The sequence below is a fragment of the Pseudorca crassidens genome, chromosome 15 (genome assembly GCF_039906515.1).
Source record: "Pseudorca crassidens isolate mPseCra1 chromosome 15, mPseCra1.hap1, whole genome shotgun sequence".
In the NCBI taxonomy this organism is placed as follows: domain Eukaryota; kingdom Metazoa; phylum Chordata; class Mammalia; order Artiodactyla; family Delphinidae; genus Pseudorca; species Pseudorca crassidens.
This window is the reverse complement of record NC_090310.1, coordinates 49,389,265-49,416,297: the sequence shown is the minus strand read 5'-3', so window position 1 is coordinate 49,416,297 and position 27,033 is coordinate 49,389,265. Positions and strand designations below refer to the sequence as shown.

Sequence of the window (27,033 nt, the reverse complement as noted above, 5' to 3'; positions counted from 1 at the left end):
ATAGAGCATGTTCTCTCTGAAAGTATTGTGTGTGAAGAAGTCTTTAAAAAGACATAAATTATATTTTTGCTTCACAATTCCAGAAATTATATACATTATTTAAATACTACCAGTTAGGAGGTTTTTAAGTTTTCTAGGAGTTATTGTCTCCTATCAGCAATTATAAAACTTATTATCTGTTGAAATTGTCTGATCTTGATGCACACATACGTACACATGCTGTCACATGAAGTCAGATGCTATTTCTCAAGGATAAGAGACATTTGCATTTTGTAGTAGAGGAGAAATTTTTGAAAGATGAATAATTTTCTATAGATGTATATGGATATGTTCAGAAAAACTTAAATTGGTCATACAGAAATGTAAAGTTATAAGATATAAATTTATTTAAAAAAATAGTTTTCTCTCTCCTGGGTCTTTTGCAGAATCCAGTAAATGTTGACCAGATAACTAGAATCCACTTCTGTGACCTGTGTTGGTGCTGGACAGTGAGATAGTCTACTGTGTGGTTAGGGTCCAGCGATTATTCTAAGTAATGTTTAGGTGATTTTTCTTGATTCTTATTCTAGCACACCAAAGTGTACCAGAGTTCAAGGTTACCTGCTGCTGTGGGGATTTTGAGTCACTGGAATAAATTACAATGTTTGTTGAAAAAAATTATTCATTGGCTCAACAAGTTGGACAGTAATCCCACAAACATTTAAAATGCTGATATATATTGTCTTCTGCCTACTGAAAAATAAGTATTATAGTTAGTTCCAGAACTTTAAAGTGTTTAATTCTTTATGTGTAGTATAGTTTTGAAATCCATTTGTTGCTCTCTAGAACTTTCATAGTGGGAGATAGGGAAATTAAAGGCAAGTGAGCACGTGAAGTACCAAAACATAAACTAATCCGCTCCTTTTAACGAACAGACACTTTGTGACCTTGGTAATGTTTTAGAGATATACATACAGAACTCAGTTTTACCTGTAGCGATTTTTGTGTGTTGTTTTTTTCCCCAGTGAAGTTAGCTTTGTATATTTGACATTATTTCTGTTGCAGAGGAGAATGCTGACACTAGTTCGGCGTTTTGTCATCACTGTAGTCAACTAGACTGTTGTGTTGCCGCAGATATGTGTGTACATAATTAGGAAACCCGAGTACGAGTCACAAAATTCCGTTTCACCTAAGCCATTTGATTCATCATTTGACAGGCATCTTTTCTTATAAATGTGTTGCCTAGAATATATCTTGATACAGCTTTTTAAAATTATATGAGCAGTCCACGTAAAGTGGTAAGAATCAGAAATGTAGCAGGTGCCATTTACTGTCATGCTGGGCTTGATCAGCACAGTGTAGTTGCCTGGGATAGTGGAGGCCAGGTTTTTCTCACCCCTGCATTGTGGGTGAGTAGCCAGTACTACTGGAAAGGGGGCTGTCAAGGAAAAGGGAAGACTGCTCATTTGCCAGTTCTAGGGTAAGAGCTACAAAGTGCTGACCGTGCTGCAGAATCCTCCCCATGGTCCTGGTGCTGCAGGTATTTAGTCGAGCAGTCTTGCCATCTTGCCAGTGGCTGGCTTAGTCTATCAGAAAAGAGTAAGGGCTTCCTGGGAGAAAAAATTCAGGTTCCATTCATGATTGTGGTCATTTTTCTCATTGCCATCCTTATATTTTTGTACTTTGTTACAGAAGCTATTGCTTATTTCCTGTTATATGTGTTTCAATAAGGAAAATGTCACAGCAAGTAGCTAGAAACATTTTTTAATTATGTTATTAGTATGTATTTTTTACTCATGTGCAGTTATTACTATCTCTTAGTCAGCCACAGCATCTAAAAGAAGCAGATGATTTCTATCTTTACATAGCATCTTGGGAGACTGACACTGTCCCCCAAAACAATAAGAAGTGTCTTATCTCCTGAAATGGGGACACTTCACACAAGCACACAAATAGCGCATACTTAGACTCTCTTAACTTTGTTTTTTAATTAAGTGTATCTGGAAATAATGTATTCTTTAATTCTGAAGGTGGAAGGAATGTGTGGGGGAGAAGAAAGAATTTAGAGTTTAAAAAAAAAAGCCAGATACAAAGCCTGCGTTGGATTCTATGTAAAGTTAACCGGAAGATAGCATTGGAGCCCATATTTAAAAATCTATTGAACTTGGAACTACTTGAAAAATATCTTAAGATCAGGTTTTGTTTTGTGTTTAAGGAAAATCCAAGTCATTCTTATATAAAAGCGTCAAGATGCAATCATTGCCAACATTACAGTATTGATATTAAAGATACTTGTTTCCATCTGAATTTGCAGAAAAATTAAGTAAATCTACATACATATATTTCTCCTAAAACATATAAGGGTTATTTTTAACTAAATATAGTATAGTATATATAATAGAAGTTTGCTATATTTTTTCCTCATATTCACTATGTTTGATTTCAGCCCTTTCTTGAATGTTCTAGTATCTTCTATATTTTGTAGCTTTAAAATAGAGGCTAGAATGGTTACATGAAGTTAATGTCTTTAATTATACAAACTTTCTACTAAGTTGAAATATTAATAACTTATGAATGTATTTCAGATGTTGTTTTAATGTCTAATCATGTTTGTAATAACTGTTACATAAGATTTTCTTGGAACTAACTTGAAAGTAGTTACATCTTTTCTCACTGGACACGCTCATTTTTGTGAAAATTCCGTTTACATGCAGCGCTGTTTCTTGCAGATACATCTATTGTGATGAAATTGACTTGGCTGCTGACACAGTCTTGGCCACTCTTTATGCTGCCAAAAAGTACATCGTCCCTCACCTCGCCCGGGCCTGCGTCAATTTCCTGGAGACCAGCCTGAGCGCCAAGAACGCCTGTGTCCTCCTGTCCCAGAGCTGCCTGTTTGAGGAACCGGACCTGACCCAGCGGTGCTGGGAGGTGATCGACGCCCAGGCCGAGCTCGCTCTCAAGTCTGAGGGGTTCTGTGATATTGACTTCCAGACACTAGAAAGTATCCTCCGCAGGGAAACTCTGAATGCCAAAGAAATTGTGGTTTTCGAGGCAGCTCTCAACTGGGCTGAAGTGGAATGCCAGCGACAAGATCTGGCTTTGAGCATTGAAAACAAGCGCAAGGTCCTCGGGAAGGCGCTTTACTTGATCCGCATCCCGACCATGGCCCTGGATGATTTTGCAAACGGTGCTGCACAGTCTGGAGTCTTAACTCTGAACGAGACGAACGACATCTTCCTTTGGTACACCGCGGCCAAGAAGCCCGAGCTGCAGTTCGTGAGCAAAGCCCGCAAGGGCCTCGTCCCGCAGCGCTGCCACCGTTTCCAGTCGTGCGCCTACCGGAGCAACCAGTGGCGCTACCGGGGCCGCTGCGACAGCATCCAGTTCGCCGTCGACAAGAGGGTGTTCATCGCGGGCTTCGGGCTGTACGGCTCCAGCTGCGGCTCAGCCGAGTACAGTGCCAAGATCGAACTCAAGCGGCAGGGTGTCGTCCTGGGGCAGAACTTGAGCAAGTACTTCTCAGACGGCTCCAGCAACACCTTCCCCGTGTGGTTCGAGTACCCGGTGCAGATTGAGCCAGACACCTTCTACACGGCCAGCGTGATCCTGGACGGCAATGAGCTCAGCTACTTTGGACAGGAAGGCATGACAGAAGTTCAGTGTGGCAAAGTCACTGTCCAGTTCCAGTGCTCGTCGGACAGCACCAACGGCACTGGGGTGCAGGGGGGTCAGATCCCCGAACTTATATTCTATGCTTGAGCACGCTTCCCGGAGCAGTGCAGGCTCTGAGGTGCACACCACAGTCCTGCTTGCTTGATGCTTAGCTCAGCTGCAGATATGCAATCAGCGCAGGTAGTTTGTAATGAACGGAGCTGTAGGCAGGTTCTGATTTCTTTCAACCTTTTAATTATGTACAGGCAAAAATGCAGCATTCAGCTTTTAACTCTATGCCTAAAAGAGCCAAGTTCTCATCAAGGCTTGTGGTTCTTAGAGTTGGATCTATACATCTGGGGAGATTTTGAGTTCTTTTCCAACTGCCCCACTGACCTCCCAGTTTTGTCCCTCTTAGGACAATTTTCAGATCACCTCAAATTCCCTTTTGGGCTTTATTTTAAATAGGAATAAATAGTCTAAAATAACAATAACAAGAATTATTTTTAAACAGAACCCTTCACTTCCCAAAAAACAGATAAACCTCAGTGTACAATTTTGAAAGACGTTTTGCTTGGTAATTAATAATTAAGAAAGTAGACAGTAGTCACTTTACCTTCTTATTTTATTTCCTTTTAAATATTTTACTTTTGGGCATTGCTTTTTCTTAAATCCTAAATTCATAAGATTGTTAAGTTTTAAACTGCCAAGTGTCAATGTAAAGTAAGAAATTGGAAGTTTTAGGTCATGACTTTTGCTACAGACAGATTTATATTCTTTTAGTTTAGAAGACAGAATATTGCAGTACAGAGACTTCTTTTAGAAGTAACTAAATTATAAAATTTTATTGTCATTAGGAAAAAGTTGCAGGCCTATTAATTTAAACTAAAATGGTTTTAAAAGGAAGCCTAAAAAAGTCCCATACGACAGATAGTTTAATTGATGGCAAATTATAATACAGAGTTTGAAAAAGTCAGACCCTTTTCCCTGCTTAGCTTCTGATCCCTGCCATTTGCTGGTTTTCAAAAGTTGTACTGTATAGAATTCCTATTCCCTTTTTCCCATGAAAAGAGGACCAAACAATTCTTTAGATGAATGGAATAACAATTAGTTTTGTAGCACCACATGTTAATGTAATGAGATATTTTATTCATTGATTTTTTTTTTCTTAATCTGTAATGTATTTCACCGGATCTACTTTGACCACATTGTATCTTCTTAGTTAATTATAATTCTGTCCTCTTCCTGGACTGCTAGAATCTGGCCTCTGGCCATCTTAAAGTGCCAATATATGCCTGCAGGGTTTTTAGAAAATGGTCTAGAGCGATACACTTGGTGATACCTAATATTCACTGCCTCAGCATCACATCCAGCTCTCTTATTTGTCCACGGATAATGTAAACAAAGGAGGGAAAAGCTCATCAAAACATTCTCCTTCAGCGAAGGCTTGTGCTGGCTTAGTGCCTGTGACCCTGGTGGTGTCCACTGTGTTCACTCCCAGTTGAAGTATCCATGTGTTTCTGGGCAGCTTTTCTGCCCAGCGTGATCCTGAGATGGCTTCCCCGCCACCCAGAGTGTGGTCACTGGCCGCCTCCTTCTTCTGCTCTGTGAGCCCGAAGCTGGCTCTGGAGCAGGGGTTAGTCCTGGGGTGGGTGTGTGCGTGGGTGCCCGTGCGCGTTCAGGTGCGTGCCAGCTCAGGAACTGTCTCCTCCCTGCCTGGTCAGTGAGGGCTGGGACAGAAATGGTCCCCCTGCTGGCCCCAGCCGGGCCCCAGTGAGTGACTGCCTGTGCTTCTGGGCCACTTCTCCCCCCTGTAGACATGGGCTTGTCGCTTCGGCTGGCTTCCCTGATGGAGGAGAACACTGGATTATGGGAAATGTTTTAATCACCTTTACCATCACCTATGTCTGTTTGCGTAGATGATCAAAAGCTATTACGGTGATTATAGATGAGTATTCCCAGGACAACTTTCCAAAATTATCTAACAGTTATTTCTTATTAGCAAGATGACAGTAGTTTTGGCAAACTATGAAATAAAGGTACGTTTTCAATTTAAAAAATACTTCTACAAAGGGTTTTATTTATAAATTATGGTTAAACATTTCGGTAACTCATAGTTACCTTGCAAATTGGTAGACTATATACCTAATTGGAAGGCACTAATTTTTAAGCCAGAGGAGAAGAAACTTTATTTAGCACTAATTTCATCATATCAGGTTGTTGGCGATGGGTGTGATAACCTTAGAGTGAAGAATGTTCATTCAGTAACACCCATGGTCAGTGCTCCTGTTAGTAGCTGCCCTCCAGAGGCTGGGGAACCGCTGGGTGAGAGCCACGTGAGATCCTGTACACTAGGTGTGGAAGAACTTAATTTTATATTAGTTGCTATCACCTGAAAAAGGAAAAAAAACAAAACCCATCCATCATCTGATTGGCTGGTGCCAAGATCTGTGGGTTAAATTTGAAAGTTGTATTTAAAACAAGAAAATTTTATCTTTTAAATCCTATTCTCCCTTCTGCATTTTCAGTGACATGGAATTAAGGCTAATGTGCTTGCTTTATTTTCTTTGGTAATCTCAAATTTTGTAGCTTTTAAAACTAGAAACCATTGTTCTGACAAGGCGGGCAACTGTAGTGTATAAATGCAACTTTATTGAACAATGCCCTATAGATGCTTTTCCCAATGTACCTGGCAGTCTTTGTCATTGTTTATATCCTGGGGATAAGGGGAGCTAGGCTAGCAGTTCTAATGTAACATTCTTTAAGCATATCTTAATATAGTATTTAAGTAAATGGTCTAATTTCTACATAACTGTTGCACTGAACCGTCTTTTTTTTAAGGTGTTTAAATAAGCTCGCTAATTCAAGACACTAGCCACTTGTGCATCAGAGTGCTTGAATTCAGTAGCTTACAGCATTATTTATGAAGGAAAAATATATAAATATGAAGTACCTCATGTTGAATGTTATTGTACTGTATTTTTAATGTTAACAGTGCAGATCTTGTTAGACACATGAATGTATATAATCATGTTAAGTGAAAATAAAATAAAACTGGTTCATAGATTTTGTTTTCCTTAGCATTTTTGTAGGTCCCTTGAAATAGTAAAAAAAAAAAAAAAAAAAAAAACTCATTTTGGCACTTTTGGTTCCACTTATATTTTACAGAGATGGTTTTTTCAGGAGCATTTGTTTGCTAAGTTATTCACATATCCTTGATCCCTAAAGAAGTAAAAATCTGAGGCAAAAGCATAAAAGAACAATGAATATGTTAATCAGTTGCATTGTGGAAAGCCTGACTGTTAAGTTGATGAGAGGGAGTGAATGAAGTTGATGAGAGGGAGTGAATGGATACATTTATATTCCAGGAATGGAGTTTGTGGTTGGCTGGCATTCTGGGTAGAGTTGCTCAAATGTCTAATAGATCTCCCTGTACTCTGGGCTATTGATACCAGATCACATCTAGCTTTAGATGTGACCAGTGCTGCTGCTTATTCCTGCTTTGTTATAATTGCTTACGTCTAGGAATAAAAAAGATAAATGTCATATGACAATCGTGAATATAATTTTTAAGTCCTCAACTGTTTTCCATTATATTTCCCTATATCAAGTACATATACACACACACACACTCATGTATAATTACACACACACGTACATATGTTTTTTGCTTTACTACAGCTTTCTGTTACTTTTATACTAGAGTTTATTGTGAAACCCTGGGTATTTGCTTAACTACTTCATCTACTCATAGTTCAGTTTCTATAGCATACCTACTCAAAGGATTTTTGGAATTATTCCAAAGAGTAAGAGAACTGGAAATACCCATTCTCATCAGCGTAATTACAGATACAACCTGGATTGCAAAGATCCTTAATCCAGGAAAGTCTTAGCCATTATCTCTTCTGGTGCTCTTTAAACTTAATCCACATGTGTTTGTTTTCAGTATCCCAAGACAATTGGAAATGATCCTCCTCTTCTGTCGGCACTCAGGATCAAAATGTCATTGAAATTACACTTTCTTCCCAGTTGACTCTTTGGCTTGCCTACAAAAGCCATGGACTTAAACTTGGGAAAAAAAGAGGAAGGAGAAAAGCATTCCTGAGGAACTAAATAGCATGAAACTTAGAGGCCGAAACAAGCAAGTGGCCCTGAAAACCGGGGGTACCTTAAGTGTTTGTTAGAGAGGGCTGCGCGTGCCTTTGAGATGCTGCAGTAGATGACTACGCTTTTGATTTCTATCAATAATTAATAGATTTCAGCATTTTTTTCTGAGCCATTTACATTTATTGACCAACTACTTCCTTTGCTCAAAACTTCACGTTATCCTCCACTTTTTAGAATATATCATCTAACAAAACTAAAACCGGGGGAACATTTCAACAACAGAACCTCTTCGTTAATTTCCATAAACAACCTAAGCACTGGTGAGAAAAGTTTCTCAACCGAGATATGGTCAGGTAGGTGAGACGAAAATACTTTTGAGGAAGAGAGGAAGACAGTGGTTCACCTTGTCACACACCAAGCAGTGTAAGACACTAGCATCTGTAGATCAGTCACTGAGGAATCGTTGGGTACCTTTTCCCAACTTGGGCATCTCCCCTCTGTTTCTTCTTCTGAGCCTTTTTTGAGTGAGGGTGGTGGGGAAGGTGCAATTCCTATTTATGCAGATCTTAAATGTCCTCATAATGGTAGTTTTCTATTTGCCTGTTTACTTAAATGTCCATTGGACAGCAGTTTTGCCAGCAGATGCTACTATTTTATACTTGAGCTTCTAACAAGTTCCTCACTTCAAGATACATAGTTAAACAAAACACCCACCCTTTACTTTGTCAAATATGTACTTTGTCTGTGTATGGGACATAATTAAAGTTGCCTATTAGACTACTACCACTGAAATGTTAGTTTGCTCCTGCTGATTCCTCTTTAAGCTGTTCTTGGTAGTAACGAAGCTAAGTGCTGTGAAGAGAGGCTGTGCTTTAGAATTTAAGGATGAGTTTTTCACTTAATGCAACAGCAGTACAGAAAATTATTTCAAAATTAAGGTGTATTTTTTGTTTTTATGACTTAGGTGAACAGTTTAATAGACTATCTCTTTTACATCAGTTTGTTTTAGAGGAATGAAATTGTACCTGGAAAACTAAAAATAAGTCATCCTAGTGGCCTTGTTAATTTAATTTTTTAAAAATTTATTTTATTGAAGTATAGTTGATTTACAATGTTGTGTTAGTTTCTGCTGTACAGCAGCGTGACTCAGTTATATATATTCTCTTTCATATTCTTTTCCATTATGGTTTATTATAAAATATTGAATATAGTTCCCTGTGCTCTACAGTAGGACCTTTTTGTTTATCCATATAGTAGTTTGCATCTGCTAATCTCAAACTCCCAATCCGTCACTCCCCCACCCCCTCCGCCTTGGCAACCACAAGTCTGTCTCTATGTCTGTGAGTCTGTTTCTGTTTCTTGGATAAGTTCATTTATGTCATATTTTAGATTCCACATATAAGTGATACCATATGGTGTTCTGTTTCAGACTTACATGATTTAGTATGGTAATCTCTAGGTCCATCCATATTGCTGCAAATGGCATTATTTCATCCTTTCTTATGGCTGAGTACTATTCTACTGTACATATACCACATCTTTATCCACTCATCTGTTGGTGGACATTTAGGTTGCTTCCAGGTCTTTGCTATTGTAAATAGTGCTGCTATGAACATAGGGGTGCATGTATCTTTTCCAATTAAAGTTTTGTCCGGATATATTCCCAGGAGTGGGATCGCTGGATCATATGGCAACTCTATTTTTAGTATTTTGAGGAATCTCCATACTGTTTTCCATAGTGGCTGCATCAATTTACATTCCCACCAGAAGTGTAGGAGGGTCCCCTTTTCTCTACACTCTCTCCAGCATTTGTTACTTTTAGACTTTTTGATGATGGGGTTTCTGACTGGTGTGAGGTGTTACCTCATTGTAGGCCTTGTTAATTTTAATAAGTGCTGCAATAAACCTTCATGACCAGCATACAGCATAAAGACTGTTTTGTGAGAATCTGGAAAAGTCTGTGAAATATGATATATAGCAGTCTTTACTGTGGCTGTACAATTTGCATTTTCATTCCTAAACTATTATGTTCAAAAAATAATCAAAGGGGAGATAATGACTGTTTAAGGAAGCTTCAAACAATCTTTCAACGCTTGAAATGGAGGTTACTACCTTCTGCTCTATAGTAGAATAGATAAAAATGTACTTTTTGAGAGACACTCTATGCATCTTATGGAATTTTCACTTTTGTGCATGCCTTAGCCAGCCCTAGACTTAAAAGTTATTTCAGCATCTCTTCAAATAGTGCTGAAACAAACCCTCAGAACTCCTGAGCCTTATCCAATTCAAAGTTCAAGAAAAATTTCAACTCTAAGAATATTTGGAGGCATAAGTGGACTAAAGAGTTTTTCGTATTTAGTGTTTCTTGGATAATGTAGCTCCCCAGGAAAGACATATCAGGTTTAATGAATCATTCAGAGGATTAACTCAACGTTCATTCATTCATTGATCATTCGTGGATTCTTGGCTCCATCCCAGGCAGTAAGAGGTGCTATGAGACAAGGTGAGGGCTTTCAGAAGCTTCTGGTCCAGTGCAGTGTTGCTGTGCTGTTGGCACAGAGGATTGTGCATTGCTGGCCTCTGCCCTCTGATTTGGTTGGTCTTGGGTGGGGCCTGAGAAATTGCCTCTCCAAGGAACGTCCACGTGATGCTGACCGACACTGTTGTCTGCAGATCATACTTTGAGTAGCACCCATCTAAGTGAGTGGTATGTCAGGGAGGGGCCAGTACAGAAATAAACCAGTAGGGTTAAGGGGCAGTAGAGAAATGCCTTGACTACTGTGGAACCGATGGAAAGGGTCATCTAGATCACCCTTGGGTGGAAGAAAAAGGGATGCTTGAGCTGGGTTTTGAAGGATGCATTAGAATTATCTAGTGCAGAATTATCTAGTGGAGACTGATGACGCAAATTAGAGGGAAGGGATAGGGATGAAGGGAATTCCAGGAGAGAAACAGCAGGGGGATGGGATTGGGAACAGCTGGATGTGGCTCAGGTAAAGGGTACCTGTGGGAGAACGAGGCCGTCTGCTGTGTGCCAGCCTTGGGGCAGGATGATAAACTGGGCAGGAACGTGGAGCACTTCACATATTGGGCTGAATTTGCTTTTATCCACAGAAAAAAGCAGTGACACTGAAGAGGTTTGAGATGAGACAGCAGTTTCGTGATTTAAAAACGTCTTTCTGAACTTAGGGAAGGGTAGACTGGATTAGACTGGAGGCAGGAGGAGAGAGTAGGGCTGTGAGTAATGCAAGCAAAGATCAAAGGGGGGCAGGAAATGGAGAGAAGGATGAAGATTCTAGAAACATTGAGGAGAGACAACCAGGGTGCAGTGGCTGTGACATCCAGTCAAAACGGGGCTTGTGAAGTTGGAATGAAGCCTCTTGCTTTATATTTAGCCTTATGGAAAGGGAAAGAAAACAGTTTTTACTCTACCATCCTCTGTAGATGGTTTATAGGTACCCACCCTTGATTCTAAGATTCTTTTAGGAAGAAGGAAAAACAAAGAGAGTCAACTTAGGGTGCTGGCTTATAACTTAGATGCGGGAAGACTGCCTGGATTTGAAGCTGTAGCTGCATGTGAATTCAGGCAAGTTACTTAACCTCTCTGAGCCTCAGTTTCCTCAAGAAAGATGGCAGTAATAACAGTGCTTCCCAATAGGGTTACTATGATGATTAAGATTTCTAAAGCACTTGTGACAGTACCTGGCAAACAGGAAGTATCATAAAAGTGTTGTTAAGTGAAACAAAATATAAAAGGCCACAAATTAAACCCATGCATTTCCCTCATATGTGCCTTTATGAGAACCAGTTTTAGTTTATACACACTTTTTAAAAGTTGTCAACGCAGACAATTAAAAAGGGTCATTTTGTTGCTGTTCTTTTAAATAAACTATGGCCAATAGGTAGGGAGTATATAAAGTTACAAAGAGCTATATTGTTGAAGAATTCTCATATTTTAGCCGTATTTCTAGTAAGCATTTAAATTCTGTCGTGTTAATGAGAGACCACTGAGGTAGGTGGATTCTAGCATGTCAGACGCCTTCACAGCTAGGAAGTTATCTAGGATTCAGAAAATTACTCTGTAAAAGAGTACACAGCGGGTTTTCAAAAGACCTTTTGAAGACATCTTCCAGGAGGAGTCTACTTTGCAGGTGAAAGAATGTCCCCTTTGCGAGTTCTGCTAGAGTCAAAATAAGCTCTTTTTTCTTGGCTTACAGACTCAGACAGTTTTGGATATAACCCCTTCTCCAAGTTATTTGGGGATTAAAATCAGTTTTAACTTTGACATTATTTGCTGTGTGTTGAAAGCAGGTTTGACCTTCATTATGAGTGATGTGAATATTACAGGGAATATTTGAAGGGCTAATTGTTTTTATTCAGGTAAACACAGGTGTGTCAGAAGCCCCGGCAGCTCCGAGTCTGTGTCCCCCAACTGTGGGTGGCTCTCCACCTGCCCTCCCCACGATGTCCTCCATCTGTAGGCTTACCTAGTCCTGAGCCAGTGCTGGGCCCTGGTTTCCTGGAAGTTAGTTCCTGGTCCCTTGTTCTGGGTTCTCTGTTTTGCAAAATAAGCCCTCAGGAGCCTTACCCCCCAGAGATTCTCATTCAGGAGCCAGTCGCGTTTATGTGAAGCTGAGAGCAGGTATGAGGGACTCTGATGTCCATGAAAGGTTGAGAACCCCTGGTGTAGAAAATGTGCTGGAAAAAATACACCCACATGGACACTTAGCTTCAGCACCCTGTTCCCTGCTGGGGGCTCTGGCACCACGCACACACCCTGAAATCAGTCTGAAGCTTATGTTCCGAACCCATGGACCCTGAAGCTCACCCCAAATGACCCCAGTCTGCGTTAGTGGATGAAATAAACTAGGGGTTTTGGAAGGCCCAGCCTCTGACTCCCTGACTGCTTGACCCTGAACTCTGTTTGTTGAGCTCACTCTTGTCAATCTCTCTGCACCCCCCAGCCCTCCACCTGCACCCCTGAGTTCATAGCCTCAGCCCTTTCCTCAGTGTCTGGTCCCAATTCTGGCCCACTGGACCATGCCACCTGCTTAAGTTCTGATCACCATGAACTGGTCTCAGTGCCTGCCCATGCTGGGGACTCCAGTTCTGAGCCCTGTCTCTCTAACATTCCACTTGCTTCAAGTACGTGCTGGCCACTTGGCCTGCAGGATCTCCTCTCCCAGCCTCCAAACCCAGGCTGATATTCCCGCCCCCACTGGCCCTGGTGGAGCCCCTGCCCAGCCTGTTCTGTAGCCCCCACTCCCTGTTCTCTTCTTCTTACCTCCAACCTGACCCCCAGAGTGACATACTTAAAATACATTTGTTAAAGTACAAATACATATAATGCAAATACAAATGATGTGTAGCAGACACACACAAGCTCAGTGTAGCACTGCAATGCATTTATGCTCCCATGTTCGGAACAGCTGCGGGCTGTCTTGGCGGCTCTGCTGACTTGGCCTCGCGTGTGAGGGTTGGCTGGGGTGGCTTTTCTCCGATTGCCTCTCATCCTCCAGAAAGCTAGCCCAGGCGTGGTCCCATGGCGACGGCCGAGGCACATGAAAGTCACCTGCATCTGGAGGAAACGTGCAAGGCCTCTTGAGGCTTGGGCTCCGAACTTGCATGTCATCACTTATGCTGTGTTCTGTCGGCCAGAACAAGTCAGAAGGCCTCCCAGATGCAAGGGGTGGGGAATTAGACTCTACCTCTTTATTGAAAAGGGCAGCAAAGTCATGTGGTGAAGGCTGTGGATAAGGACGGGGTGTGGCTGATGGAGTCATTTATGCCATCAGGCGTCCACAGCATTTCACCTGAATGTTGGAGGGGCCCACGTGAACACACTGTGCTCCTTCGAACTTGGACCCCAGACTCAGTTCCTGCTGAAGTTGCCCACGGAGAATCCACTTGAGCAAAAAGCATTAGTGAACATGACTGTTTTATAGGGGAGAGGAGAAGGAATCCCTTTCTCGTACTCACAGCATGAACTGCCCAAACATTCACTTAGCAGGTCGCCTCCCCAGGTTACTAGTTGGTTCTGCTAACAAGAGGTGTTTCTTGTCCCGAATCCTCCAGGCACAGCTGTAGCTTCTCCTCAGACCACATCTTGCCCCCCTATCATCTCCCCCTCCTCAAACTGGAGCCTTTACCTGGAGTTAGTACACACCTCAGTGCAAGATTGTCTTGTCACTTACAGCATCACTTCCACTCTTGTTTACATCCCCCTTAGCACTGCTGTACAGTTGTACTCAGAAGCCAGGTCCTAGTAAAACAAGTAAAGGTTGTGGAGGTGTATGGTAAGGGGCCTTTCCCCCTGTGTGTCTTCATCATCATTAGCAGCAACACCCCAGGAGACCTAAGATGGCCCAAGGGCTTCTTCTTCCAGGTACAGGAGGATGGGGAGTGTTGGCCCTCAGAGGGTCAGGAAGGGGAGAGGGAGTTGGACTTTGATATAACAGCTCAGCCAACACTTGGGGGATAGACATAGACGGTTGGCTGGAGCAGGGAGAAAGGATGGGGTCTCTCAGGTGAGCAGGAAATCTCACACAGCTTCTCTACTGGGAGCTTCTCATTTTCTCATCTCCTCGGGAATCCCTGACCTGGAACCCACTCAGGAGATGCTCAGCAGGTGGAAAAGTTTCGGGAGAGCCCACCCGCTGGTGGCCTGGGCACATCACCTGAACTCCTACGGTTTGGCGAGCACTTGCTTAATCGGCTCTGTCTTTTGTGACCGTATCACCGAACAAGTGTCGCACCTGGCCTTTGTCACCTCACATGTGCATTTGTCAGTCAGCTCTTTACTCTCCGGTCTTTGGGGAAATGTGGCAATGCCCTTGATTCTGCTTCCGTACCTTTCTTCTCTGAGGAACCCCTCCCTTGTCAGAGCCCCTGCTTTCTCTGTTCCTCTCCCGCAGTACAGAAAGTTTTAACTGGTGGAGTATCCCAGATCCTGCATTCCCCACGGAGGAACTGTACTTGGTTACTATTAGTAACCAGCCAGAGCCTCGATTGCTGAAAGAGTTGCTAAATTTGGGGAAGAATTGCATTCCTTCCTCGAATTTCAAATTTATCTGCCACATGGATTTATCAGAAATCAAGAGAGAAGCAGCTCATGCCTTAGAAAAATCAGGCTTCCCCTTAGAAAAATCCCATGACTGTAGGTACAGTTGGGTTGGAGATAACATCCAGTGTGAATGGGAGCCTTGGGACGCGGTGGCTTCCCAGAGACTGGCTGTCATCCACCCAATCAGAAACCCGGGCTGAATTTGAGCATCTCCCAGGCCAAACCTCTTCCCAGCTAGACAATGTTTAAGGTTCTCCTCCCCCTTCCCTACCCCCTTCCACTCCACTCAGGAGAAAGGCACGTCCCTCTTCAGACAGCTCCCGAGAAAGCTTAATCAAGCAGAGCGAAGACTGCAGTCATTTCCAGTAAGATTCCCATGTCCTGACCGACCAAATGTGCAAGAAAACTCCTGTTTGGGGTGGATTTTGGATGTTTGTGGTGGGTTTTACTGCCGTTCTTTAGTGTTTCATTTATTCAGACCGAGTTCAGAAGTCAGGAAAGAAATGAACTAAGCTCTTCCCTGTAACTGCAGAGAAACTTGCACCTTTTCCAGGTAAACAGTTATTAGATTGAGAAAACCAAACCTTCCACATACACAGATCACCTTGACCTCCAACTCATGACAGCTTCAGAAATGAGCACGGATGTGACTAGAAGCAGGATGGTGCCGGCAAAATAAGTCGGGGAAGGAAAAGGGCCGTGGGGCGAGGAGAGAGTGACTGGCCGTTTCCTCTGAGAGGCGAAGTCTTTGGAAGGAGGGTAAAGGAAAGCAGTGGACTTCCTTGGGTGGAGGGAGTGACACTGACTAGTGGACAAGCGGGGGGTTGGGGACATGGCTGTCTTAGACCTCCCCGGCCCACCTCCTACTCTCTGTAAGGAGCCTTTGTCGGCTTGCCAAGCCTTTAGCTCGAGTCCCATGAATGGCCTTCTCAGGGCTGTTTCTCAAGGGCTCTTCAGTTTCTGGACCTCCAAACAGGGCCCAGAGTACAGGCCAGACCGAGCAGCCATTCAGGGGTTGAGGCGGGAAACCAGGCCATCCTTGACTCCTTTTTGTGAAGTATTGCCCTCAGGCCTTGGAGCAGCTGAAAAGATGTGTGGACTCTGTCCTTCACCAGAAAAAATCAAGTCCGGCTCGTGGCAGCCTCAGAGGATGGTGTCGAGTTTTCCTTCACACATCCCTCCCTTTGCTGTCCTTCCTTCCTCAGTGGTGTTGTCATCCCACGGCCGCTCACTGGCTTCCAGCTCTCACCCTTGAACCTGGGCAATCCAGCCCGTTCCTGCCCCACCCCCATCAGCAAAGGTGTGGAGGTGAGGGAGTTTTCTCTTGCAGAACAGCGTTGGCCTCTCACAACACAAGAGCACTTCACAGTGGGTGGGAGAACAGGGAGGAGCAGAGCCGTGGAAGAGGCCGCAGCCTCCCTGTCATAGTGATGAGGGCAGGTGGGAACAGAGGCCACTGTATTCAGACCCCTGATCCCCGACCGGCCCGTGGACAAGGAAAGGCAGGACACATGGCTTCTTACAGCCTAAATAAATAAAAGGAGCTAGTTCTCGGCTTTGCCACGTGCCTGCCATTTACATAGTAGCTATGCAGTCTTCCCAAACTCCAGATAAGATGCCCTGGTTAGAAAAACGAATTACCAAGTGCAACCAGAAAGCAGTCTTTCATAGGTCATTATCAGGGCCTAGTCAGTACCACGCCTGATTGGTAGCAGCTCTCAGAATCATTTAGTTTCTCTTGTGGGGGAAGCTTTTTCTACTGCTTCCTGCTGCCCTGTCATTTTGAGCTAACCCCCAAAGGGAGTGTTAAATTGATGTCATCTTTCCAATTTCTTCCCAGAGGCATTTTCCTTTCTGGTTAACAATGGAGACATTTGCACAATAATGGGGGTGGGGAGAAGAGTGTCCAAACAAGAGTTCTGTGAAAACCCCTAACTGGGATGAAGTCATTTATTTATGTGCTGGCCTCAGTCCTCAACCTTCTGATGGCACAAAGAAGATGAATCACACAGGTGACATGACAAATAAAGAAAAATAAAGTCAAAGCAATCCCAAACCAAGAAGAAACCCATTGCCTTCAGTCAACAAGAAAATTCAGTTTGAAAATTGTGGAACTGTAGAATTACCGCCAAACAAAAAATTGAAGAGAATTTTGATAATCTTTGAACTGGGACACATGCATTTCATTGTACAATCTGTATTTGTGAATGTTTGAAAATGTCCATAATAAAAATTACTTTAAATTGCGGTAGGAATTGGATCAAAGAGCTCATACATGACATGGTAATACCTAGGCACAGACCATTTTACCCCTAAATTTAATTAGCAAGTCCGGCAAGACCCACTCCAATAACTTACAGCTGAAAGCATGTTTGAAAGTCAACCTGGCTTTTTTAGTCACACGTGGACAAAGGGTTCTCTGTGATCAGCCCACCTCTGGCATCATGTAACTCAGACAAAGTTTTTCCTAAATGCGGGGACTTTTGAATTTTAAAACAAATTACGCATCCACTTAAATGCAGGGATTGACATTTACGCTTAGTTGCTTAAGTGAAGACTCCTACTTCATAAAATACTTAATTAAATGGGAAAAGCATTCTACATTCTTGATCTTTGTTAATCATATCTGGGAGAAGCCTGGACGTTTAGATCACGATTTCATTAGGGCATTCTTACAGTTCCCCTGGTGGCAGCATAATCTAATTTTAACAAAATTTAATTACAAGTGCAGTGAGGGTTTATGTGGACTGGAGTTGAGTCTGAGATATCCTGGCTGCTGGAAGTAGCCCCACCAGCCCCTCCACCTCAGACCCTCCATTTAGCCATGCCCAACCCGAAGAGTTATACGGCCCAGGGCAATTGTACAAATGGCTACCTGCATATTATGTGTCTAAATATTAACAGTTATAAATCTAGTAACGGCTAAGTAAAATATGTTCTAGCATTCTACCTTGACACATACGACTTTGTAGCAATCTGTAAGGCCAGGTTCAAATTTCGAATCCTTAACCCCTCAGAGTTCTGCACCAGGGAATGTGCTGGTGGAGGAGAGGCGGTCCCCGGCTCCTGGGCTCCTGCCCACAGCCCACACCTTTTCTCCTAGAACCCTGTCTTTATCTTGTAGCACAAGGAGTCTCCTTGTTCATGTGTCGTCTCCTTAGCCCACACACTCAACTCTGTCCATCCCAGTCCAACACCAAAAAGCTACCCTTTGGCCAACCATGGGGCCTAGAGGTGCACAACTCCTGACCTGGGCTGTCCTCATGAGGAACTTGAGGCCATGAAGACAGAGAATTCCAGAAAACCAGATACTACATGATACAGAGATTGAAGCAAGCGTTCTAGGTAGCCATGTCCCCTTGATTGATTTGCAAGCGTTAAGGGGCATGGGGAAGAGCTTTGCCTTGCTTTGTCCTGCTGGCAAGTGTAGGAATGGGGAGATGGATGGCACAGACACAGCCTTGAGACCAGGAGCTGAGCCCACATTGACTCTGCATCACCATCTCATATCTAGTTCTGAATTGTGGGAGTAGAGGTCCAGGTGGAGGCAACTGTAAAATCATCAGACAGGGAGGGATACACATGAAAGGAAGGTGTGTGTCTTGGGGGAGGAGCTCTCATTTAAAATAAGTCTATAAACTAAAATTCCATACACATGAAATAATCTAATGCTAGGAAAGGCAATAAAATAAAAAATCAGAATGTAAATTCACTCTATGAAGATCTGTGTATCAGTTAGCTATTGCTGTGTAATAAATCATCCCCAAATTCAGTTGCTTTGAACAATTTTATAAGCTATTCCAACAAAGACTTTCGATATTATTAAGATCTATCTATCAAATAGATATACCTATTTGCACTAGAAAGGGAATAAGAATTTATGAATTACAATCAAGGTTCAGACATGTAGAGACACAGCAGATAGACTTGAAGGATGAAACAGTTGAAGCCAGATTGCGGGAAGTGGCACTGGGGTCAAGGGGGAAAAGAAAATTTCCATTATTAAGGAAAGTTATTGGTCATTCTCAGTGTTTGGGCTGGGAGAGGGGAGCAGAAATGTTAGGTTTAGTGTGAAAACTACAACTGGTGGGGTTCCTCTGCATCATAGTAAGGAGGGAGGTGTAGACTAAAACGGGGAAATACGTTTCACTAAGGGACCATGTACTTCTGCACACAAGCACACACAGACGCGCACACGCACGCACGCATGCACTCACATGAAACGAAAGAGGGTTCCTTCCATTCAGCCAGAGAGGTGAGCCCCAGAGCTCAGGGAGTGGCTGGTGGCTCTGAGAACATGACTCACCGAAAGCCTCTTCAATATCAGGGCATCTGGGGATGGAGATTCAGGTAGCAGGGGCAGCAGCAGCAGCAGCATCAGAGAGAACAGGTGCCCAAGACACATCCATGCAGAAACAGCCACATGGACCAGTGGGGAATGAGAGATAACTGCAATTGCAGAAGCAGAGGTTAGAAAGAATTAAACATGAAACAAATAAGACTACCCACTGCCAATGCCGGTGACCACTAGAGAAATACAAGAAAAGGTATGGACTGAGATCTTGCCATTTGGCTGTGTAGCCAATGAGTCTACAGACTTTAGGACAAACTGTTGAAGCCTCATTCCCTGGGGCCTGCAGCTGGTAAGGTGAGAGAACATTCAAGTAATACAAGAGACTGATCTGGAAGGACGCACACAGTTCTTTGAGCACTGACTTGTAGATCTAAATCTGCAAAATCAATGTGTCAATCAGCCTTCCAGATGTCCTTGTATTCAAATCGCTGTGAGATTCCACACACATTGAATGGGCTGATCTGTGAAACCAATAGAATATTGCACAGATAATGGCGTGTGATTTTAACAGCTAGGTCATACAAGACACCATAACTTCTGAGCTGCTTTTTTGGATCATTCACTCTTGGGAGGCCAGTGGCCATGTTGTGAGGACACTCAAGCTGTTCTATGGAGAGATGCAAGTGGTGCAGAAATGAGGTGTCTTGATACCTGTCTTGCCAGTTAGCCATCTCCGAAGCAGGTTCTCCAGCCCTAGTCAAGCCTTCAGCTGCCTGCACCCATCTTGACTTCAACCTAATTAGAGACCTCAAACCATACCCACCCCTTTAAGCTGCACCCAGATTTCTGACCCACAGCAACTGCATGGGATAATAAATGTTTATTGTTTTTTAATTACCTACACTATAGGGTCATTTGTTATGTCCCAAGCAATAACTAATACAGGTTTTAGTGGCAGAGGCGAGGTCAGACAAAAGATCCTTTAAAGATTTTAAGACTGTATCTTCTCACAGATTCTCTGGATGCAATATTCTCATGGGTTCAAATCTGAGATGACTTTGTGGGCTTCATGTGACTCCAGCAGGCGAGCCTGGGCTTGTAAACATGAGGGTGACAGGGATCCGAGAGAGAGAGAAAACACACAAGCACTTTTCAAAGCCTCTGTGTGTGTCAGGTTTGCTACTGCCCCACTGGCCAAAGAGCATCACATGTCTAAGCACAGAGTCTCAGGAGGGTAATACTTAAGGGCCTGGATATAGGCAACTGTGATGAATTGGGGCTATCGATATGGTTAATGTACCGCAACAATCTACTGAGGTCGCTTTAAATATGTCAAGTTATAGGAAGATTTTCAAGATGACAAACTCCTTATTCACACGTCCCTGTTTTCCACAGCTGTTTAATCTAATCCAATTTTCCTTAAGTTTTAATGAGTCCTTAAGTGTCCACAGGATTTTAATGTTAAATCCACTCCAATCTGTTTGGCCAGTTTTCACACCAAAATTCCTCAGAATTACCTTCTTTCATTGGTTGCCAGAGGCTTTCGCTAAGCTATGGTATGCTGTCTAGTAATAAAAGCCTAACTGCTTACAAATACTCTTTTTAAAATGCCTTTAAATTGTTTTCTTAGGACTGCAGCTCACTTCTCCCAGTACACACAGGCCTTAGCTCTTTTTCTTCCAAAAGCAGAAGGGAGATTCAAAAGAGAAAATGCAGTGCATGGGATGTGGACGTGCAGAAACCCCATGATTATCTCTTCCCCCAGCTGGAAAGAAATAGTATTCCTCTTCCCTTAATGGTAGCTCTTTGCCCTTTGAAGTCCGACTGCCATTGCTGATTTTGTCCTGGGTGATTCTTCTGCAACATTTATACCTGTCAGGTTAGCATGCTTATATTGCATATGCTTTCTTTTCCTTTTTTTTTTTAATGTTAAGCATGACTTTAACCTTTTTGCAGTTGCATTTCAAAAAAGCCTGGAATAGAACATTTAAAAAGCAAATTTCAGCAAAATCTGATGGTGTTTTAACTTAACTCCAAAATGAGTTGTTACAAGGCGGTTTCATGACACTGATACGTATTGCGAGAGGAATCCCTGACTGCACAAAGCTCCTGAAGAAAATGATGCGTGAGTTCTGGGCCTTGAAATTCTGCATTGGACACTCGTGGGAAAATGTGCCCTACTTAGTGCGGACAGCTCTCTCTCTCTCTTTTTTTTTTTTTTTGGCGGTACGTGGGCCTCTCACTGTTGTGGCCTCTCCCGTTGCGGAGCACAGGCTCCGGACGCGCAGGCTCAGCGGCCATGGCTCACGGGCCCAGCTGCTCTGCGGCACGTGGGATTCTCCCAGACCGGGGCATGAACCTGTGTCCCCTGCATCGGCAGGCGGACTCTCAACCACTGCGCCACCAGGGAAGCCCAGCTCTCTTTTTTGAAGGCTTTCTGAGCTTAAAAGACATGGAATTTGTTCTCTTAATATTTTTTTATATGGCATGTGAGAAACCATTAGTACTTAAAACACTGACATTGGTGGATTTGACGTGTTCGTTTCAAGAATTTTCAAGCAACCGGCAATTTCAGGGCTGTTAGTAACTTGTAATTTTGTTGAGGCAGGACATTTAATCTGCATATGCTGCGAGGCTGGCTTTTGGGTAAGAGTCACTCAACCCGGGGTGGGGGGTCACCTCATCATCCTCATCTCGTTCCATCCTCACCCACCTGGGAGCTCTTTCGAAGCCATGGTGGTAGCTAGGTTGTTGCCACAGCCTAGCCATCCCCACTCCCCAGCTGTCTCCTATCCCCCTCCTAATAATCTGTGATGTTCTTTCTGGTTTCCACTTCTACTTCCCTGTCGCAGCTCAAGGACGGCCTTGATTGGATTAGATTCAACCACAGTGATTGGTGTTGGGGCCACCAAGTGACTTAAAACAATGCAATCAAGGCAACCTTAGAGGATCTGTGTATCATTTAGCTACTGCTATGAAATGAACTGCCCCCAAACTCAGTTGCTTTAAACGATGAGCGTTTGTTATAACTCTGCAAGTCAGCCGTGTGGTTCTTCTGCCCTCGGCCGGGCTTACCTATGTGTCTGTGGTCAGCTGTGGATCAGGAAGTGGTTCTGCTACTCCTGGCCGGACTCTCATATGTGTGGGAGTTGGTTGGTTGTAGCTTGGTTGAGGTTGGTCTCAACGGAGACGGCTTATCTCTGCTCCACGTGGTCTCTCATTGCTAGTCAGGGTAACCACAGCTTGTTCTTATGGTGGAGACAGGATTCCAAGTGAGAGTGAAAATGTTTGATTCTCATGACGCTCATGCTCCGAACTAGCCCCTTGTTACTTCTACCGTATTGCGTTGTCTAAAGCAAATCATGAGGGCGGCCCAAATTCTAGGAGTGGAGAAACAGACTCCACTTCATCGTGGGAGGAGCTACAAGCTCCCATTGCAAAGGGCATGGTTTCAGGGAGAGATGGAGAATCGGGCCCTTTTTACAATCAGTCTACTGGAGTCAGAGTGAAATGTCAAGATCAGGATTGACTGTCTATCTCTCTCTGTGTCACTTCTGGTTGTCAACAAGGAAGTAGATGGAAGCCCTCAGAGCTGCTTGAAGGCTTCTTGCTGTCGAGAGAGAAGCCAGCCTGAGGACAAGGACAGAACCACTAGAATTGCAGAAGGAGAGTGCCATAGCCCTCATGATGGTGTGGACACATCTGAATCAAGCCAACTCTCCCCTGGACTTTACAGATACTTACGCCAGTGAATTCTATCATTCCAGCCTGTGTGATTGGAGTTTTCTCTTTGGAACAAAAAGACACCTAAATGATACTGCAATTCAACCAAATAATAGCTTTTCTTCTCCCTTAAAATTTCCCTTCTCCCAAGAAATTCAACTGCTGGTGCATGTATGGAAATGAAGAGAATGCAAAGAAAGATATGTGGGAGACTGTTCTTAGTTGGAATGTCAAAGTCTCCTATAAATTAAAGAGTGAAATATCTTACTCGACAGAAGTTCACATCTGTGACTTTAATCCTATATTTATGGAATATTCAAGAGTCTGCACGGGTCACTTAAAATTTTCAGTTACAATTTACTGTCTCATAGGGAAAAAATTGCATGTTTCAGTAGACAGTTACTCAAGCTGGTTTTTTCTTCTTTTTTAATTATGTCCTTTGAAAGGCACTCCCAGTTTATTTTCTCTCTATTCCCACCCGTCAAGATTTTGTTGACCTTTGCATTCTATGGCTTATAATAAAAACACTATTGATATGTTGACTATTCTTTTCTTAAACTATACACAATTCTTCATGATTCCAACAAAAATGTCTAGGGGGCATTGGTCTCACACCTCCCTCACCTAGTTTGAGAATTATAGCTTTAATAGTATTTGAACATTTGTGGATTCACAAAGGACCTTGGGACATATGTTTCCCAAGTGTCAAGTGTCTACTCTATTTACCATCCATTTAAACAACACATGGATATACAAAGCTTAGTGTAGTCATCATTGCCTAAATAATGTATTAATAGTTTCAAGTACCAGTGGAAAGAACCCTGGGAGGAAGCCTAGGCATAAAGCTTCTAAACCCAGTTGTGCTGCTGTAGGGCTGTGAAGCCTTAGGCGAGTCATATCAGGACTCCCTGGGACAGTTCCCTTATTGATTAAATCATATCAGGACTCCCTGGGACAGTTCCCTTATTGATTAAATCATATCAGGACTCCCTGGGACAGTTCCCTTGTTTATGGAATCATCCCTCACCTTCATTTACTTGCAGACTTCAGCAGTTCAAGTGAAGAACAGGAAGAAGCACTTTTGATTGACTTGAACTCAAGAGGCAAGACATTTAGAATATAGCACTCACATCAGCGGTAGCAGTGATACAGCTGGGAAGACACAGGGTGTCATTTTCACTCCACTGTGATGGGGAGTCAACCATGGAATGGAAACACTCTAAAAGAGCGTGGGAAATCATATATAATTTCAGATCTGCCTGAATTCTCAGGAAGAAAAATTGTTTGGTAGAAAAACCATTCCAAATTTTGCATCAGGTTTGTATTAGGCCTCATCTAGAGAAAGTTGTCAGTGTTCCAAAGGAACTCGGAGAATTTCCACATTAGCTTAATAATTTACAAGTTTCCACTTAAGCAGGGCAGCCATGTACAGCTGTGCAGTTTGTATACTGCACAACATCAGAGAGCAATGTTTACATAGTCCGTGATGTGAGTGGCTCCCTCAAGCACACTATACACACCTATATATGGCATCCCTGCACTCAAGTCCCTTGTGTCATTTGTTGGTTGGGTTGGCACAGTCCTGTCCAATGTCAGAAGCTATGTATCTACTTGCCTTGGCTGTTCAGTCTTCCAGCGTAAGCTTTTCCCTATTAAGGAAAAAAAATGGGCCTGGGATATCATTACCCCTTAGTTGCCCCAAGCCTGAGGACCCAAGCCCTGAGATCTGTTGTCCTCAAGCCTCTCCCAGGGGACATGACCAGAGAGGTCTGGAAAAGGCGAGGGGCAGCTTTCATCTCACATCCACTAGTCAGCTTTCTTTCATGGCTATTATCCACTAAATGCATGCAATTCCTCTCCTTCCTGAGAGAGGTGCTTCTTCACCCCAGTAAACTGTTTGCTTAAATATTCATCAAACCCTTTCCTACTATCAATAAATCAGCTCCACTAATTCCTGTCACTGCTAATGGATCTCTTTGCCCCACTCTCTTTTCATTCCTTCCACTCTTCCACTTACCTTGTCCTCCCAGATAATAACTATAAGGGTAAAGGCTGTGATTGACTACGTGCCCAGCGCTGTGCTTTCCCTGTCTCTTTTTTTTTTTTTGCGGTACGCGGGGCTCTCACTGACGTGGTCTCTCCCGTTGCGGAGCACAGGCTCCGGACGCGCAGGCTCAGTGGCCATGGCTCACGGGCCCAGCCGCTCCGCGGCATGTGGGATCTTCCCGGACCGGGGCATGAACCCATGTCCCCTGCATCGGCAGGCGGACTGTCAACCACTGCGCCACCAGGGAAGACCCCCTGTCTCCTTTTAAAGATGAACTTGAAGACACTAAGTCGGTTAGGTCAGAACTGGCACAGGATCCAGGGTATGTCCTCCCCAGACCTGTGCTCTGTGTCACTGGTTATTTCATGACGGTCTTGGCCAGGGGCAGAGAGGAGAAGCAGTTCTGGACCAATACACGTGGGCACCGGGGTGCACTCACAGTGTCTTTCCTTCAACGCAGTATTCTTTAAATATGGGGTCAACGCTGATTTAAAAGAGAGTCTGCTGGGGGTTGGAGTGGGAGGCTGCTGATGACGATTCTCAGCCTCCCCTCAGTTGTCTCAAGTTCTTCACTGTAACCACTCCCACTCCCGCCTCCTAACTCAACAAAGCCCCACAGCTAACAGGTCCTATTGCCTTAGAGGGCAGGTCAGTGGCGATGGCTGGGTTACTCTGAGTGCCCACACTGGCTCTGAACTTGGCCATGTGATCTGCTTTCGCTGGTAGGACGGTAGCAAATGGGACACAGCAGGGACTTGAACAGCGCATGGACGTTTCCACTCCTCTCTGAAACACCCACTGCTGCTGAGAGAACAAGCCCAGCTACCCTGCAGAGGTATCGAAGACACACATGGAGCAATGGCAAGTCATCCCAGCCAAAGCCATTCTTTAGCAGCTAACCCCCAGCTGACCAGTTAGTGGAAAGTGGATACACAAACAAGCCTTGTTGAGATTTTAGCCCAGCCCAACCCACGTCAACAGAACCACCCAGAAACCCATGAAAATGAACAAATAGCTATTTTAATCCATAGGTTTTTCAGGTTGGTTATGAAGCAATAGAAAACTGATACAGTGTCCATGGGTTGTTACTGGACTTTAGGCATTTAAGTATCTTCCCCAAGTGTCCCTTGGATGTATGGATGTTTTCAAAGAACAAACTGTATATAATCTTCAGCATTCACCTGAGCCCACCCCATGCAGACCTTGCCTTTAATGAGGCTGCTTCTTGCTGAGGCCAGGATAGTATTTGCTTCTCAGGCCCTGACTTCAGCTGATGCTTGCTGTCTACCTGGCATACGGTAAGGTTGTGCCTTGGAGCAATCGGTCAGCACCTTCGCTGAGGCACTCACTTTTGCTCACAGCCTTGCTTCCACGAATAAATCTACTCACCCATGGACAAAGCCTCCATCCGGGTGAAGGCCCTGTGAGATTAGCACCTGAGGCTTAAAGTTACCTGCCTGGATCATAGCACTGAGGCCCCAACTGCAGAATGATACAACCAAGCCTCAGGGTCAACACAGGCATCTGTCATTTACTGTGTCCACCAGCCCCCATCCTAAGCTTCTCCATTTGCTACTGTGACCCACCAACTACATCCCTTGATGTTCCTCCAGGTTCCTGGACCAATTCTCCACTTGCTGTAAGTTTTCAGGGGGGTACCACTAAGGATTATCCCTCCTCCCCACCCAAGTTTTGAACTAGCTGAGAAGTAAGATTTTGAAAATGGCAGATGGGCTTCCCTGGTGGCGCAGTGGTTGAGAGTCCGCCTGCCGATGCAGGGGACACGGGTTCGTGCCCTGGTCCGGGAAGATCCCACATGCCGCGGAGCGGCTGGGTCTGTGAGCCATGGCCGCTGGGCCTGCATGTCCAGAGCCTGTGCTCCGCAACGGGAGATGCCACAACAGTGAGAGGCCCGTGTACCGCAAAAAAAAAAAAAAAAAGGCAGATGGAGGTGGATTTTTAAAATAAAGCTGGTATTGGAGAATGTGGCTTATATCTGTGGGAAAGTGGGTTTCTGTAAACTGAGCCTCAACCTTCGACAGGCTTAATCACCTAGATGTGATTGGATGTGCTGGGTAGGTGCCCTGCTCAAGGGACTGAACAAATGCTTGCTTCTTGCAGGCAGCGTTTCCTGTGTCTGGAAAGCATTTCCTCCATATCGTTATA

At 43.7% G+C, this 27,033-nt stretch overlaps 1 protein-coding gene across 5 annotated transcripts in view; it reads left to right on the top strand.

The window, feature by feature from the left end:
• Positions 1-6,697, top strand: part of BTBD3 (BTB domain containing 3) — a 38,937-nt gene extending 32,240 nt beyond the window's left edge. For all 5 annotated transcript variants that reach the window (XM_067707473.1, XM_067707474.1, XM_067707476.1 and 2 more), the window contains one exon: positions 2,709-6,697. In XM_067707473.1, the coding sequence (XP_067563574.1) occupies positions 2,709-3,741 (1,033 nt within the window). In that variant the 3' untranslated portion in view covers positions 3,742-6,697. The remainder of the gene's footprint in view (positions 1-2,708) is intronic.
• Positions 6,698-27,033: the final 20,336 nt, after the last annotated feature.